The following is an 18,223-nucleotide window of genomic DNA, read 5'->3' on the forward strand; positions in this document are numbered from 1 at the left end:
CGTTTTTGTTTTTTACATTAAAGGCATTAATACACATTTTCCAAAACAGAACTGGGTTGTGTTATTCTATAATAGTTGGGAAGATGGAGCTAGGCACTGAGGGAATTCAACTTTAAGTGAACTGAGTAAATCTGATCTGAGAAAATGGGTAACATTCTCAATCTGCTGTCTCTCATTCAAAAAATGAACACCTCATTCCTTCAGGTCTATATGCTCATCTTTCAGAGTCCTCACAGGTACTAAAACATTGCACTTCAGGGAGACTATGCTGTTCTCAACTCGGTTTGAACTGTTACTACAAATAGAGCTTCTGAGGGATGCAGGAGGAGGATTGTTTTCTCCCCTCCTCACCCTGCCTCAAGCCTTATAGCAAGTCCAACTATAACATATGCAAGCCGTTCACACAACACACTAACCCACACTCAGTGGTTGAGTGTGGGTTGTTCAGAACTGCGGGTTGTTTGCTGAGCCATGGGTTATCATGTTGACTGAATGTAGCCAGGGTGGCTAGTTAACCATGCAGTGTGGCTTATTTTCTCAAAGAAGCCACCTTGAGAACCCATGGTTTGTTGCTGGGTTGCTCAGGGTGGTTAAAAAGCCACACTGCATGGTTAATAAGCCACCCTAGCGGCATTCAGAAAACACAATAACCCACACTGCAGAAAACATGCTGCATTCACACAAGCTAACCCATGTTTTAGCGAACAACCCACAGTTCAAAACATTCAGTGCTTGAGTGTGGGTTAGTATGTTGTGTAAACAGCTCCATGGACTTGCTACACCAGTGCTTAAAAGATGCCAGCTTAAAGTGGTAGATTTCGCCTATGAAGCCCTAAATCAAGCTGGTGTTGTGGGGGACTGGAGCAAAAAGTCAGCAGGGTCACCCCCACTTCCTTCCTAGAGAGAGAGAAAGAGCTCTTTCCAGAGGTCTGAACTGCTTTCCAAACTCTGGGCCTTTCCCTGTGATGGCACTCTGATTTGGAATAATTCCCCTAGAGGTATTAATGAGTTGTCCATACTCCTGCTTAGTTACAGATGACGACTTGCTTTGACTACTGATGTAGTAGCTGCTAACGGTTATGCATTTAGAGTTGGTTGAATTGGCTTTTGTGGGGAGGATTGTTTCAGAATGGCTAGAAGGAGTGTAAATGTTCTATAACAGACTAAAGCCTTGGCTCCTTCTAGCTCCTCTCACTTTCATAGCTGACTCCACCTCCACATTAGGCCACCCATGCTGCATTCAGCCAGTGATGGTCAAGGGAAAGGGAGGGATAGGGAACAGCCAGTCACCTAGAGAATGCGGTGATTGGTGGAAGAGATGCCATGGAAGGGCCTAAAAGGTGCTGCTAATGAAATGACCAAACTCTGCAGATTTTACATAACCAAAGATCAGTGCAAACTGACACAAAAACAAACTGTGAACGAACGGTAAGACAGTGAGAATGTAGAACTCAGATATCTTACATCACCTGCAATACATCGCCTTTTCTGGAAGACGACGACATCTCCAAACAGAAAGTTTCCAGAACTGTCTCGTTAACTTCTAAAATATTTAGGTAGGAAGTGGATGCAACTATTTTATGAAATAGTAACTTACCACATGGTAAGCAACTCTGCTGTAGTGTTACGGCGGTGAGAACATTGCTGTTCTCCTTCCCCAGACTTCTGATGAGGCACAGGGCCAGTTGTTCGTGCCTTTGGCAAGTTACCACTAAATGGGGACTGCATTCATTAATGTGTGTGTGAGAGGGGGGTGTTATACTCACACACTAAAGCTATTTCAGAGCATTAATTGGTCTTGGACAGGGGAAAAGTATATACTGTTTGGAAGGATAGCTTCAGAAATGCTTATTCCAAGAGTCCAGATGATAATTTCAACCATCAACCTTGGAAAGTCTGCTTCAGGAAGTGAAAAGTGACATTCAGATGCATCATGCTCTCCCAAGAATATGTTCATAGGTCTGGGAGGGGATCTTCCAGCTCCTGGAACAGATGCTAGTATGAACAAGTTGCTGTTTTTGCAGCATCAGAACAGTTTGGAATTTCTGGTTTCGTATCAATGTGCATTTATACCACCACTTGCTCCATAGACAAAGGTAAAGAATGTGTTGGCCATATTCCACCATTTCCACTTGTACCTGGGTCAGTTTTCGTGGAAACAGGGCCATATATGAACACATTGTGAAATTTTAATGCATTTGCTCAATTTTTCAGTGATCTAGTATTTGAAAACTAAAAGAAAAGACCTTAGACCTCATAAGGTTAAAGGCTTCTAGTGGCGGCAAACAAAAGCGGTTCTATAAAGCATTTTGAAGTGTTTGTGTCTTATCTGTCAGTGTTCAAAACAAGGTTGAACAGAGCATTCATAGCACAACTCCATTTCTGTTTGTTTTCTTAGCTTTCGATACTGGATAGATTCTAGCCCTCTTCCTCATCCCAGAAGTCACCATCATTTTGCATAGCTTGAAATAGCCTGAGATACACAAGAAAACAAGTTTGAGTTATGAACTAGGAAATCATCCACATTTGCCAACACGTAACAAGATGTGCACACTGGGGTTTAGCTCGCACTTTCAATCCTTTCTCCCACTGATAGACCTTTCATACAAGCAGCAGTATTATGTGGAAAAGCTGGATTGTATCTCTGCAAGTAGCAGAGTTGCAAGACTGAATACTTCCACACCAAATGAAATGGGAGGAAATCCTGGTCATAGAAAGACATCATATTAGAGAGAAGGCTGGCTAAAACCCATCTCCCTGACATTCTAGTTTACTATACGCAGGAATGGAGATTTTGTAGTGATTAATTTACGTATATTAGTATGAAAGTATACATATAGTTATTCGTCTCTCCCTGTTTGTATGGGTGCATGTATGGACATATTTCGTATTTCAATGCAATAAAAAAAGAAGTGAAATGTAACATTTAAAAACTTCTCAAAATATTTTTAACAATGTAATGATTTTGAACTTATCAACAGTATAGTCCATCCTGCTTGCAAAAAGAAACTTAACATCTATCCCAGAGGTTTTGTGAAAAAACCCACTATGGATTAGCTAACTCTGCCGCTAGAGTTTGGAGCAATCTCCAAATTTAAAAGCAGCTAGGTTATTCATTCACTGTTTCGTTGCATCTCTAAAGATAACTACAATATGTGGTCATGTCTTGATTATTCTACTATTCTTAAAGCCTGAATAGAGAGTTTTTGCTAAATGTTTTGTAGATTCGAGCCTCTGGTAACACAAGTCAATACATCCCAATATGCAGCTGAAGTGGGGGTTTTTTTTGTGTGTGTGTGTGTCTTTCAGTAGCATAGAAGTATACATACCGATTAAAACATGGGGAGGATGGATCATTAAAGTGCCTGTACGGGTTTGCCCTTGACAGAGAACCCATACAAATCCAACAGAAGTACTGCATGCAAGCAGTGCATGTCATCTTGTTGCAGCCATCTAATTTCTGACAATGGAGAGAGGAAGACAAATAGATCAGCAAACAAATTCAAGAATCAATTGTGCCTTACGCAACCAAAAAGCCGCTCTAGTCATCATCAGCCATTTGCACCGAAATCTGCATTTTATCACACCTGCTAACTGGAATTCTGGAAAATAGTTGCTCTGCTCTTTTGACTTATTCATACACATAGGTGATGATGATCTCAGGGTCAAACTACACGTACGTTAAAGTCACAACATGCAGCTCTATTTTTATCTTTCTCAGAAGTGCATATACAGGAAGAAGAGGTCTCATTCTTTCATCCCTTCATATGATCTCCCACAACAGTAAGCATTAGTTAAAGAAATCCCCGTTAGCATCAATTAGTGATTTGTGAATGGTCACTGTAACATTTTTACATACATTTATGCTTTAATGTAGTTGTCAGAGTCTATACTTTTTGCATTTTACTTCACCCTGACCTCATTGCTCACAATTTCCACTCTCTCTGTAGCTTAATCAAGGGATATCCTCCTTATCAATAAATGTTTACCATGGGGGATAGGCAATGACCAGTCCTAGCCACTTCCCGACACATGATTCTTAGATCTGAACAGAGCATTTCTCCCCAGTACTACAACATTTTGGTGGTGCCTCTCCAACCTTAGTATTGGAAGAGGCCAAGACAAAGGTTTCCAATGCCACCACACCCACAAGCCAGGCTGAGGCACCCACCAATCTATATTCCCCCTCTGTTCACTCCATTCACTTGCACAGAGGGAAAAAAGTTCTCCTTGCCAAAAGTGGCTGGACGGGGGGGGGGGGGGGCAGTGAAAGAGAAAAGAAGAGCCAGAAAGAGAGAGGAGCCAGAAAGTGAGTGAGTGAGTGAGAGAAAGGAAGGAAGGAACTAAGGAAGGAAGGGTCAGAAAAAGATGGAAAGAAGGAAAGAAAGACAGAGAGGAGGAGCCAGAAAGAGAGCAAGTGAAAGCGAGCGAGCACTAATTTATGGTGGTTCCCAGAGCACTTTTCCAAAATGCAAAATATGCCCATGGACAAAAAAGGTTGGAGATCCCTGATGTAGAACAATGTTGTTCTTTGCACTTAGACTGAATGAACGGTGGTTTCCCTACCTTATACCACAGATTATCCTTCCCACTTTCTGATAGTAGCTCACCTGAAGCTGTAGTTCTTTCATGAGCCACAGAAAGTAAAGATTGGCTCATACTTATAAAAGCATTTTTAGGAAATAATGCTCCCAATTTGAAGGCCTAAGGTCCGTTTCTGAGGCATCTCTCAGTAATTTTTAATATCCCATCTATTCCTTAGAGCATGCTCACACAACCTTTAACAATGCTAATATATGGAAAACTGGAGTTTTCCTTGAGACTAGAAACAGATGACATGTAATAATCAAATATGGTCATTACTTTTCTAGACTGTCAGCATCTTTTAAACCGCATCTGTTCAGGCATAATGCCAAAGCGGGGTGGGTGTGGGTGGTATGTGTCAAAAATGACCCCCCAAAACTATTTACTTATTACATTTCTATACTGCCCAATAGCCAGAGCTCTCTGGGTGGTTCACAAAAATTAAAAACATTCAAAGTATAAAACAACAGTATAAAACCATAATATAAAATACAATATAAAAGCTCAACCAGATAAAACAGCATATATATATATATATATATATATATATATATATATATATATATACACACTCACACACAAATATATATTGCGAGGAATGCAAAACGGAAATACAACAGTGCATTTTTGTAAAATAGCCTAATGCAGGAAAAAATAGATTTAGAACAGTAGTTTTTACCTCACGAGGAAATGTTCAGAGGCACATTCAATTGCTAACAGAATAGGAAATAACTCTCTTCTACTTAGCAGCTTCTCTTAGTTCTGCAAAAACTAATCTGCTTGAAGGGGTTCCAGCCTTTCAGCCCCAACAGTAATTGTTCTCTGGAGAAGTCTGGCTTTGATTGAGGGCATTACCCATAAATGGAGCTGTGCATGGGCACTCTAAGCAGAAACAAAGTTCTAAGGTACGCACCCATGAGTAGCTGAATTAGTATCCTAAGAGAACAAATATTCGATACTCTCGAGTCCACTCCCTCTGCCCTGATCTCACCTCTATAGGAGTTCCACAATAAGGACATGATTTGGAGTTCTTTTCCAGCCATTCTTTACTTTCCATCTCCTCAAGAGCCTTTTGAATCACTCTTTTCCCAAAACGTTGCTCTAAAAACTTTTTTGTGGTCTCATCTGCTTCAAGGTACTCATTGCGCAAGTCCACTAACTTCTCTAAGATAAGGGAAATAATGGAACAAAGAGTAAAATGCTTTCAGCCTTCTATATATATATATATATATACACATACACACACACACACACACATTATACAAACATGCCTAACAGTGCAATTCAACAAGGCTTACTCCCAGGTAAGTGGGTACAGGATTGCAATGTAACTTTACTTCTTAAACAATACAAATGTCATTACTAGCCAATTTTGTATATGCATCCTATACAGAGCAATAGGGACTATGAAGAAATGTTACGGGCTGGAACATTTCGCATTCCACTCCCCTCCCCCCAAATTTTATTGAGTTTCAAAAAGTGCCAGTGTAGGTATTTACTGAAGTGCTTATAGAAAAATGGATTTTAAACAGAATGTCACAGCTATCTTGTTTATTATTATCTTTACCCGATAAGGTCTTCTAGTTTTGCACTTTATAACAGGGGTCTCCAATGCAGCACCCATAGGTAGCACTGTGCCTGCAAGGCCAGGCTAAGGCACCTACCAAGCTATTTTCCCCTCCTCAATGTAAATGAAGTGATTCCTCCATTCACTTGCACAGGGGGGAAAAGTTGTCCTTGCAAAATACAGCCGGTGTGGGGAGGGCAAGTATATTCCAGCATGAAAAGTCTTTTTCTTGTGTTCAACTTACCTGCAGTTACTTTACAGGGGGAGACACCATGGTAAGTCATCTTACACAATGTACAGAAAGCATAATTGCACTTTGAACAGATGCCCATTGTGCAACACGGTTCCTGCATTACTGGTGTTTGGCAGCACGGGCGTGGGCAATACACTACATCTGCCATCAGATCCAAGCTTGACTGAAGCAGCAGGCGATCATAACGTGCAAACAGTTGTTCTTCCACCAGCTCTTTTACCTAAAAGAAAAAGGATCAATACAATGTAGCATTGGTGAAGTTTGATTATCAGAAAACGAGGAAGCCAACATTGGCTGCTTATGTCGGAGCAACATTTATCCCACAGTCTGCTTAAAGAAAAAAACCAGAAAGGTGTTTTTTTTTTAAAAAAAAGTGTGGAAGTATTAATTATGTGCTCTCATTAGATATATTGCCTTATCATAGAAATGTCAGAGAGCAGTGATGGCTCTCAGTTTATATCCTAACATGGAATTTACTACTCTTGCTCATCAGTGCCCAAGTTTGCCTATTTCTATGGGTTCAAGATATCCAAGGTCCAGGCATTTCAGGTGCTATCAAAGATTCACACTCCTTCAAGTTTAGTGAGCATCACCTGCAACAGAAAACTAGAAGAATACACTGAAGTTTGTGCTTAAATCAAGCACAAAGCAATTCCAAAAATATTAGAGATGTTTCGTTTCTGCAGGATGACAGGATTGACACCCTGCTGTTTTATGAAACATTCTTTAGTGTTACTGATACCACTGTCCTTTATAACCACAATCCCTTTGTAAGCAAGTGACCACTTTTGAAGGCTGGGCTTTCCTCTCTGGGGAACCCCTATTTTTGAGCTCCCAAGATGGCACTGGATGTAAGCTTTATGGGCAGTATCCAACAGGGTCACTCAGCCTCCGCTGTTTTCATTGCGCTTGCAGGACCTGCTGCACATACAGCAGGGCTTTGGCACTTCTAAAAATAACCCTGGAAACGAGCGAAAACGCTTGGTTCCGGATCAGGGCAGATCAGCAGAGCTCCCTTCTGTGTGTTCTGCTGTCCTGACTTATTCTGGAAATTAGTATTTCCACTCATTTCCAGGGTTATTTTTAGAACCACCAAAGCCCCATTGTACAAGTTGTGGGTCCCACAAGCACATAGGCACAATATAGTACTACCCTATGCTTAATTGAAGGGACAACCCATAAAGAGATTTTTAATTCATTTTTACCTGCCCAGGAGTAGCAACCGAAGGACATTTGGGTTCCGGACAATTCAGGCAGTGGACCTGCCCATCTTTGATTTGAATTTCAAAGTAGTCCTTTAAACAGGCCTTGCAGTACACATGCCTGCAGTCCATAAAGTACATACATTCACTTCCCAACTTTTCAGAAAAACAGATATTACATGTGTACATTTTACTGTTGAAGCACTTTTCTCTTTGGGCCCGATCAAAGTCTAGAATTTCCCTGATCAGGTTGGACAAAGACTCAACATCTTGCACAGCTCTTTCATCGAGAGCTTCTTCCTGTGCTGCTGCAGCACCTGATACACCATAGCAAGCTTCCTCTTTGTTGATCTTCTTTTGTTCTTCTCCTTGTTCACATATCTTTGGCTCATAAGGGGAACTGATGTTGAGATACGCAAGTGTTTCTTCCTTCAGAAACTGCATCCAGGCAAACAAGACCACACAGCCTCGGTTTTCTTCCCATAAGTTGTCTAAATGCTTGCAAAGAGCAGTGAGCTAAAAGGGAGGGGGGAAATAACAGTAGTAGAACTCCTGGGACAATCATACTATGCAACGAGAAAGAAAAAGAGTTTATTCTCAGTTCTATTCTCTTTATTGTTATTTACGGTTTAACATGTTTTGGAGAATTAAACTCTCCTTCCTCAGGAGCAATAATCTTCAGCAACGAGACATCCTTCTTTGAACTAGCATGCACAAATGATCTTTCCAGCTTACAAATGAATGAAGAAAATCATTTCATCAGTACCGGGGAAAAGGGCCTCCTCCCCTTCTCTTTGTCTACCAGGTGCTGAGGTTCCCCCCCTCCCTCTCTCAATAATCATACTCTAACCTGGTTAGCATGATCAAAATAAGCCACCGTGGCTTATTGAAACTGCAGTGCATGTCAGGTGCATGCAGATCATGATTTCACAATCAACGCCTAGGTGTAGCTTGTCATGTTGTCAAAACCTGGGCAACATGGCTTATTGGAGAGGGAAAACAAACCAAAAATAACCATAGAATCATAGAATAGTAGAGTTGGAAGGGGCCTATAAGGCCATCGAATCCAACCCTTTGCTCATTGCAGAAACCTATCTTAAAGCATCCCTGACAGATAGCTGTCCAGTTGCCTCTTGAATGCCTCTAGTGTGGGAGAGCCCACAACCTCCCTAGGTAATTGGTTCCATTGTTGTATTGCTCTAACATTCAGGAAGTTTTTCCTGATGTCCAACCGGAATCTGGCTTCCAAAAACATCCCATGGTGCAAACCAGCCCTATATCTTTTAAGACAGTGTCAGATTTCAAGATTAGGACAAAATTATTGAAAAAAGGATGCTCTAATATAAATTTCTCAAAAGAAATAGGAGAAATTCACACCCTGGTTCAGAACATGCTTATTTCAAAGTAACTTGTCACTTGTGTGTGTGATTGCTCTCTTTCAGCCCAATCCTAAAAGCAAATACTTTTCATTCAAAAGCAAAATTATATTGTGTTGAATAGAACTTATTTCCTAACAAACTATAGCATATTTTCCTTTTTAATTATTAAGTTTCTTATAAGCTGTTTTGTAAGCCATTGGCTGCAACCTGGATAACAATCAGCTAGAGTGTTAATCATTCAAAAAATACATTTAGCATTCTGGACAACTACATGAAGTGTTAAAAGATTTGTGCCAAACCTGAGCCCGGGAGAGCCACTTGCTACTGAGAGTGAACACAGGTGGGGAGGTTGATGGGTAGTCTGTTGGGAATTCAAAATTCAGCACAATCGGAGGTAAGAAGCAGACTGTGCATTCAAACTTGCTGTTCTGAAGATTCTCTGTCAGGTTGTCTGAAACAAAATAAACCTGATAGTGTAAAGGAGAAGCAAGTGTAAAATTATTCTGTGTAACTGTTTGATATGATTTCCATAAACTTTTCCTTCATTTGAAAACATTTATATTATAGTTGATTTATTTATTTATTTATTTATTTATTTATTTAATTTATATACCACCCCACAGCCGAAGCTCTCTGGGCGGTTTACAACAGTGTTCACCAAGAACATTGGTCTGGTTCAGACATATTTGGGATGGGAAAGGGAGATATGTTATGATACAAGGGCAAATGGCAGGGGAGTATTACACTTTAGTTAACATTTATGCCCCTAATGAGAACCAAAGTGATTTCTATAGGGAAGTATTTAGAGAAATGGAGGAAATAAAAAAAGGGCATGTAATACTGGCTGGAGATTTTAATATGGTGATGGATAACATTTCAGATAAGTCAAACCCCACTGCCCGAGAAAGAAGGAAAATATTACAAGTTTAAATAAAATAATAAAGGAAAAGGATTTAATAGATGTTTGACGAATGACGAGGGGGTGGGGGGAAGCTGGGTACACTTTTATTCACCAGTTCATAGAACCTTTTCAAGGACAGATTACATTTTTGTCTCAAAAGAGTTAGCAATAAAAGTTTGCAACACAGAGGTAGGGGTAATTAAAGTAACTGACCACGTATTGGTAAACATGGATTTTAAGGTGACTACAGAGAAGCTAATAGATGGAAGTTAAATACTAGAATATTAAAATATGAGAAGGTAGTGGAGAAGATGGGGAAAGAGTTACAAGATTTATGGGAAATCAATGATAATGGGGAATGTCCCCCACCAGTATTGTGGGATACAATGAAGGCGGTAGCTAGGGGGATTTGTATTAGAGAAACTTGTAAATTAAGGAGACAACAAGAGGGGATACAGAAAAAATTGGAGGATGAAGTTAAAAAGTTGGAAGGAGAGTATTTGCAAAGTAGAAATAAACAAATGTTAATAAACTACAAGCAAAAAACAAAGAATTAGAAAATAGAAATTTGGAGGAAGTACAGAGAAATTAGGTTTATTTAAAAAGGGAGTATTTTGAGAACAGTAATAGGAATTCTAAGGTGTTGGCCAAGGCCACACACATAAAAAAGGCAAAGAACTCAATAGGGATAGTTAAAGATAAAATGGGGAAGCCATGTAATACGATGAAAGAAAAAATAAAGATTTTCCAAGAATTTTATCAGGATTTGTATAAGGAAAGAGTCACACTGAAGGCAAGAATGGGAACCTACACAGAAAAGCATATAAAGACAAGGTTGAAGAGGGAGGATAAAGAGTTAATGGAAGGATATATTACTCAAAGAGAAATAGAAGAAGTCATAGATAAATTAAAAGGGGGGAAATCCCCCGGTATAGATGGATTGGGATCGGAGTATTATAAAACATTTTAAAAAATATTAGTGTTGAAATTAATAAAATTATATAATGGAATAATAGAAGGAGATAAGATACCACCATTGTGGGAACAGTCAATAATTATATTAATTCCAAAGCTTGATAAGGACTTGACAGTTCCAGATTCATATAGACCTATTTCATTAATAAATCAAGATGCCAAAATTTTATCAGCTATAATGGCAAAGCGAATGAATACATTTATAGGTAACTCTATTGGGAAGGATCAGTGTGGTTTTGTGGCGGGAAGACAAATGCATAATTTGGTGGAAAGGGTTCTAAATATAATACAGGAGATAAAAAAGGGAAAGCTGAGAGCAGGAATAATAGCTTTAGATATATTCAAAGCTTTAGATTGTGTGAGTTGGCCAGCATTAAAGATGATAATAGAAAAGATGGGATTTGGGGATAGATTTAAAGGTTTAATAGAACAATTATACTCGCGAAATTTAGCTTCAGTAGTGGTAAATGATGGAGTGACAGAAAAAATACAACTAGCCCGAGGAACAAGACAAGGTTGCCCACTTTCACCGGTTTATTTGTATTGGTAATAGAACTATTGGCGAACGTGAAAAGAGAAGATGACGCGATTGAGGGAATAGGATGGAAGTAGGAAATCAAAATAAATATGTTTGCAGATGATACTGTATTAACAATTAAGAATCCATTAAAGAAAATAGATAGAATAAAACATCACCTGAGGGAATTTGAAGAGGCGACGGGATTAAAAATAAATTGGACAAAGTCAGAGATGATGTTGTTAGAGGAGAGAGAGTGGGAGAGTAAAGAGAAAAATTTGAAAGTTAAAGAAATAATAAAATACCTAGGAATTAAGCTTACTAGGAATTTAGAGGATTTGGAAAAGGGAAATTTAAAGAGTTTGAAACAAGAAGTTATGAGTAAATTAGAAAAATATAAAAGGATAAACTTATCTTGGTTTGGAAGAATAGCCCTTATAAAAATGAGGATTTTACCAAAAGTAAAATTTTTATTTAGAATGATGCCAATAAGAATATCAGAAAAAGAATTAAAAAGTTGGCAAAGTATAGTAAATAACTTTTGTAATGGAGATAGAAAGGCGAGACTTAATTGAAAAAGTTGGTATGTAATGCAGAAAAAAGGAGGGCTTGGGTTCCCAAACCTAAAGTTATATCAAGTAGCTAATAGGCTGAGACACATAGTAGAAAGTATGATAGGAATAGGAGATTTAAGTTGGTTGGAGGATAGAAAGGGAGAGGATATAGAATGGAAATTAGAAAATATATTTTTTAGAGATTATGCAAAGAAAGGAGGGGAAGAAATAGAGAACCCCCTTTTAAAAAATCACTGGGAAATATGGCGATTATATAAAAAAAGACTTACTTCCGAGTATTTCCCCAATATCACCAGTGATAATGATGAGGAACTTTCCGGAAAATTTAAAAAAAAAGTTGGGAAAAAGTTTAAAAGAAGGAAAGGTAATGAAGTTAAAAGATTGGTTAGAAAGAATGAAAGCTAGGGAAGAAATAAAGAAGAGATTAAAAGAGGGAATTACATCGTGGTTAAATTATATTCAATTAGAACAGTGGACGAAGAAATGGTTAAATGATAATGGAGAGTGTAGAGGAATTACGAAGTTTGAGGAGCTGATTTTAAAAAAAGAAAATGAGAAAAGAGAAAAATCAATAAAAGGTTTAACAAGTGAAATATATAAAATATTAGTGGAAAAGGAAGAGATGGAAAGTGTAGGTAAGATGGTATGGGAAACTGACTTGAAGGAACAAATAGGGCAACAGGGTTGGAAAGGGATATGGAAACAACGAGTGTTGAGAAATATGTCCGTGAGGATAAAAGAAAATTATTACAAGCTTGTCTGGAGGTGGTACCTAACCCCTGTGAAATTAAATAAAATAAATAAGATGAATTCAGCAATATGTTGGAGAGGTTGTCAAGAGAAAGCAACGTATTTACATATGTGGTGGGAATGTGAATATGTACAAAAATTATGGAAAATGGTGTTTAAAGAGATAAAAGAAATTTTAGGAATGGAGATTGAAGAGACGCCTACTGTGGCATTATTATCAGTTTATGGAGAACTGAATTGTAATCAAGAGACAAAAGAATTGATAACGAATTTGTTAATAGCAGCAAGACTAATGATATCTAGGAACTGGAAGGTTCAAGGGGATTATCATATAGAAGATTGGTATAAAGAAATATGGGATATTGCTATTAATGAAAAATTAACATGTAACATGAAAGTTAGAAGAGGAATGATAAAAACGAATGATTTTGAAGGAATATGGAAAGTTTTTAGAATTTGTATTACTAAAGGGCAGAGGGAAAACACCTCCAGAGGAAGTAATGAGATTTTGGAAATATGAATAAGATCCAGGGGCTGGAGGGAGCACATTTATGTTAATTATGTTATGTTAAATGGAATTAAGTTAGAACATATGTTTATTAAATTGTTTACTTTATATTATTGTGTATTATGAGGCATTGTTTTATATTGTATTGTTGTATTGTTTGGATGTTTTAAAATAAAAAAATATTTTTAAAAAAGACATATTTGGCTAGCAATGTTGTGGGCTTGCATGCTTGCTCCCAACATGGATGCTAATTCCCTCCCCCATTTCCTGGCTCTCAGTAACTATGGTTTGCTATGGATGTTTGGCAAACTATTGGTACAACTCTTAGATTATCATTGTTATCATTCTTTATTGGTATTCCACCAGTATAATCCTACATACGTAAGAGCTATCCCTATCAGACATCTGGGGTTGCATCAAAACAGTTTAGTGATTTCAGGTTGGGAAGAAAAGATGTTTTTATTTTGTTATGTATTTTATATATATAAGCACATATTTCTAAAATCTGAAAGTATGGGATGCTGTTTAATGACATGTCTTGCTGCATTTTAAAGATTGGCTTAGTATTTATTGGCACTGTTATTGATGATTTTTTTAAAAAAAATAGATATGATATTAAATGTTGGTTAAGCTATGTAAATATTAGTATTATATGTTATTAAGCCCTTTATGTTATGCACTTTATCTCACTGATAATGTAATCTGGAAAATTAAAAAAATACAGTAGTAAAGAAACAAGCAAGATTGTGAGGGGGTAAATTTTGCCACACCATGCATAGAATATGCACAGTGGGCCACTTTATGAACCAGTTCCTGCATCTTGGAAGAGGGGACATGGATTAAAACATTTGGAACATACAGCAGTACTACAACATATTTCAAGAAGTACCTCCACCACCACCAAAAAAATCAAAACATAACCTGGACTCACCACTCACAGATATGTTGAAGTTTTGAGGCAGATCAACAGAGATTCTAGTTTCTCCTCCCTGTACAGACTGTGCTCTCTTGAATTCATCTTCATCATAAATACTTGCCAAAGCAAGAAGCTCATCCTCCTGAGCTTCTTTGTCCTCTGAAGACATTTAAAGTTCCTGTGAATCGTGAATGTATCCCCAGAAAAAAATAGGTAGACACTACAATTAGAATTGTCTATTAGAGAATTGATTCAGATCATACTTATGTATGCTACAGCTAGATGAACCATGTTTTTATCTTTGCAGAAATGAGCAGGAGCAAGCTCCAAGTTTGTGAACTCTCAGTACAGTGGGGTGTCCAGAAGCTTTTATTTCCAATTTATTTATTTATTTATTTATTACATTTCTATACCGCCCAATAGGGTGGAATCTGGGCGGTTCATTCTAAGCTAAATACAATTAAGCATGATGTCTGAACCCAGACAAATTGCAGTTAGTCTTTAACTATGGTTAGTTGAGACAGGCAAATTTCAAACCATAGTTTATGAAGCCAGCTTGTTTCAACATTGTGAAGATTATTCATAGTTTAGGGTTTGGACAACACACACTAATTGAAATCAGCTTCCAATCTCTTCCTTTGCAGAGAAGCTGGAGGAGCAGGGAGGCGAGAATATTTACTCCTGCTTCTACTTCCCTCCTCTTTCTCTATTCCCCCACCCCACCCCCCATATCAAATTTTATATGGTAAGCACCTTGGGACAGGGATCTGTTCTCTTGTATTCTGTAAAATGCCATGCATATCAAAGATCCTATATAAATATTATTTTTAAAAATGGTAGTGTAGTGATCTTTTCTAAAAAGGGCATATGTAAAAGATATTTTCTTCTATTTAAATATTTTTCTTTCTCAAGTTACACACAAGAACACAGAAGCCTCCCCAATGCATAACATGGCTGATTTTTTTCATTTTTGTAAGAAACACCATAAGCAGAAATTATAAGTCCGTCACATTAGTAAGGCCTGATGATCAACCTCGTTTATTCTCGGAATAACCAGGGCAGGAGAAGCACAAGGTTTGTTTGTTTTGGGGTTGTTTTTTGAAGAAGACAAAGATGGTGGTGACTTATGCTGCTGTGAAGTTTTGAGGCCTACAAAGTAGTAAAGTCAGGCCTTAGAGGCCTATTAGGAGGGGGTATCCCTGAAATGAGTAGTTTCTTTTCTCCAGTTAATGTTCATTTCCCTGGTTAAGGTTCATTTCTCCTGCTAAGTTTTATTTCATCAGTGAGAACTTTACATCTGTTTTTGGGAAAGAGGGTTTAAAATTGTGAAAGCACAGCAAGCAGACCCCCAGGGCCAGAGAAAGACTACAGCTTATGGAAGAAGCAGAAAGAAGCATCTTGGGATAAAAGAACTTGCATTTTTACAAATTTATTTTATTTTAACGCCTTTATATCACTCAACTCTATTGACTAAATACCTTTAGTTGTCATTTGTTTATTTTACTTTATTAGTAAACTGTTGTGTTAAGCCATAAGCGTTTGGAGTGTTACTCACCCCACATCTACAACTTAAACCCAACATTACTTGGCAGGTGAAGGTAAAAAGAAGAAAGGTGGGATTTTTAAGGAGACATAGATCCTTAAGGCGTTGCTCAGAGAGCAGGTCATAGAAGGAAGCCTTACAGTTGCCTGTACAGGGTGAATGAGGTGTAATATTTATTTTCTGTCGGAAAAGGAATAAAAAATCAGCATCTCACCATTTTATAAATGTTTATGATACCCAGCGAAAATATAATCATTTATTATATTTCTATATCACCCCACAGACGAATCTGGGTGATTCACAAAAAAATACACCAATAACATTCCTGTTGTCTACTTTCAGTTCCAGAATAAAAGTTATTGAATTTAATGAATCTCCACCTTACTAAATTTGACTAGCTTATGTGACTTTACAGTATGACACCTAAGCTCAGGTGTTAATGGAAAAGGTTTTCATCTACACAAAGAATGCAGGGAACACAGGTGTAATACAAGGCAACAAAAGATCTACTGCAAGCTTCTGTCCCATGACAAAAGATGTTAGGAGCAAAGCATCCCTTACAAATGCCCACCCAGATTCTAAAAGGCCATTTGATTGAAAGGAGACTTCACAAATTCCCTTAACTGCTCATAAATTTCTTAAATGGTTATTCATATGATTCTGCAAAATCTTCCTTCGACTGCAATTCATCTCAAGAACTAGAAGCATCATCTCCCCTTGAGTAGTACAGTGGGGAGAGCTCAACCTCTAAAGATGTAAGTTTAAAGTACACGTACGTACGTGTACACACACACACACGCAAACACACACACAAAAGGCACAGAGAGTAAAGAAACAGTATCATTTTGTCACTGGTTTTGTCACAGGCAATATCCACTTGGTACTGGTGACACTTGTGACTGCCATCCATGTAAAGGCTTGCCATGGCAACAGAATCAACAGCAGGGGGTTAAAATGGGCATGAAAAAGTTGACTGCACCGCTGCAGATCTTAGGAAAGCTACCTGGAAGATGCCCCACAAGAGGTGAAGAAGACTGGCCCCCACCCTTTGTTTTCAGAAAAGGTGTCCAGACACACCTCTTTAAATGGGGCTTTTAAAATTACCTTGGGTATTCTTGTGGTTTTAACATTTTAAAATGGCTTTATTGACTGTTCGGCTTTGCTTTGAACGGCCATGATGACTTTTAGTAGAAAGGCAGCATGGATATAATTTGTTTTTTTTAAAGTTAGCAATAAGCTGTATGTTTGCAGTACTAGTGATAATGACGATGATGATAATGTCAACGTTTGAAAGGGCCCCAAGCTTCCCCCCCTCTGATATTCAAGATACATCCACACTTGTTGTAAAACATCAAATCACCCCTATCTTTGGGGACAGCTGCTCCTTGAACCCAATCAGCTTCCCTAAGCACAGCCTTCCCCAACATGGTGCCCTCCAGGTTTTCGACTACGGCTCCCAGCATTCCTGATCATTGGCCAATCTGGCTAGGGCTGATGGGAGTTGAAGTCCAAAGTCGAAGAAGGCTGCCCTAAGCTGCACTGAGTGGTCCATCACGTCAGGCAGCAGAGAGGCACGAACCCTCGCGTAGCGGAGCCCACAGGTGCACAACGCCCTTCCGTTCCTCAGTCTTTAATCCGCCTTGACGTGCCTCTTCTATTGCCAAACCACGTTCTCCCCCAGCACTATGAGGCTCTGCTAATACGGAGCCCAACCTTCCTAATCTGCGTCCCTCTTGCTTCTGGCTTCCATACGCCCAGGGAACTGGTGTCCCCCACCCCACCCCACCCCACCCGCCACCTTCCCTCGCCCTCCGTGCGCCCGTCAGCCCGTCACTCACCAGATAAAGCGACCCCCTCCCTCGAGTCACTTATGTATTCTGGCTTCGGTGACAAGTTCCGGCTTGAGCTCCTAGAGGAGCAAGGAAAGAGCATAGAGAGAGAGAGAGAGTCATGTGCGGTCTTTGGCTTCCGGGTTGATTCAGCAGCTCCATGTCGCACTGTTGGAGGGGCAAAAGTTCACCGTGCCAGCGAGAAAGTCAAGGCGGCAGCAGCAGCACGACTGAGCGCTGAGCTTGTGGGAAGCGCGGGGTGGTGGTGGTGGTTTGAGGCAGCAATTTGATGAAATGGAGCCTAGCTTTGTTTTGCGGGACGGGAGAGTGTTACTGGGTGTTTTGAACAAGAATGCGTGATTTCAGGTATAGTAGGCAAACAGGCACCAATAGGGAAATATGTTTATTTGAAATATATGGCTATCCTATTACGTAATTGTTCTACTGTCCCTCTGCATCTTGACAACGTGTGAAAACGGAGATCTGGCTCTGTGAACGTGTATTTCAGAAGGAATGGGAAAGCCTTGGTGCAAGTCTTCGTCTTCCTCCGCATCCAAAGATGGAGATCATTGCAAGATACCTACAGTCCATCCACCCACCTAAATATGCTGTACCAGGGTGATGTAGGTGTATTACATCACAGGTTTATCACACACACAAACAAATGTGTAATATGAAGATTACAACATTAGACTAAATTGTAGGAGTGACACAAACCACAATT

The 18,223-nt window shown here is 39.0% G+C and overlaps 1 protein-coding gene across 1 annotated transcript; it reads right to left on the reverse strand.

Moving 5' to 3' along the window:
* Position 1: 1 nt before the first annotated feature.
* On the reverse strand, positions 2–17,596 carry RNF14 (ring finger protein 14). The gene is made up of 8 exons (XM_063120668.1): positions 17,509–17,596; positions 14,143–14,305; positions 9,285–9,436; positions 7,610–8,122; positions 6,396–6,624; positions 5,576–5,748; positions 3,330–3,460; positions 2–2,473 (listed from the first exon to the last, which is right to left on the reverse strand). Exons 2-8 carry the CDS (start codon positions 14,294–14,296, stop codon positions 2,419–2,421), a joined length of 1,407 nt encoding a protein of 468 aa, XP_062976738.1. The 5' UTR covers positions 14,297–14,305; positions 17,509–17,596; the 3' UTR covers positions 2–2,418.
* Positions 17,597–18,223: the final 627 nt, after the last annotated feature.

This window comes from Elgaria multicarinata, chromosome 3 (genome assembly GCF_023053635.1).
Source record: "Elgaria multicarinata webbii isolate HBS135686 ecotype San Diego chromosome 3, rElgMul1.1.pri, whole genome shotgun sequence".
Taxonomy (NCBI): domain Eukaryota; kingdom Metazoa; phylum Chordata; class Lepidosauria; order Squamata; family Anguidae; genus Elgaria; species Elgaria multicarinata.

Coding starts and splice junctions, on each gene's coding strand:
- RNF14 (XM_063120668.1), bottom strand. CDS start 14,296: ATGTCTTCAGAGGACAAAGAAGCTCAGGAGGATGAGCTTCTTGCTTTG. Junction 9,437..14,142: donor CTTCAACATATCTGTGAGTG/GTGAGTCCAGGT, acceptor ATTTTGTTTCAG/ACAACCTGACAGAGAATCTT. Junction 3,461..5,575: donor ATTGTGGAACTCCTATAGAG/GTGAGATCAGGG, acceptor CTCCATTGTCAG/AAATTAGATGGCTGCAACAA.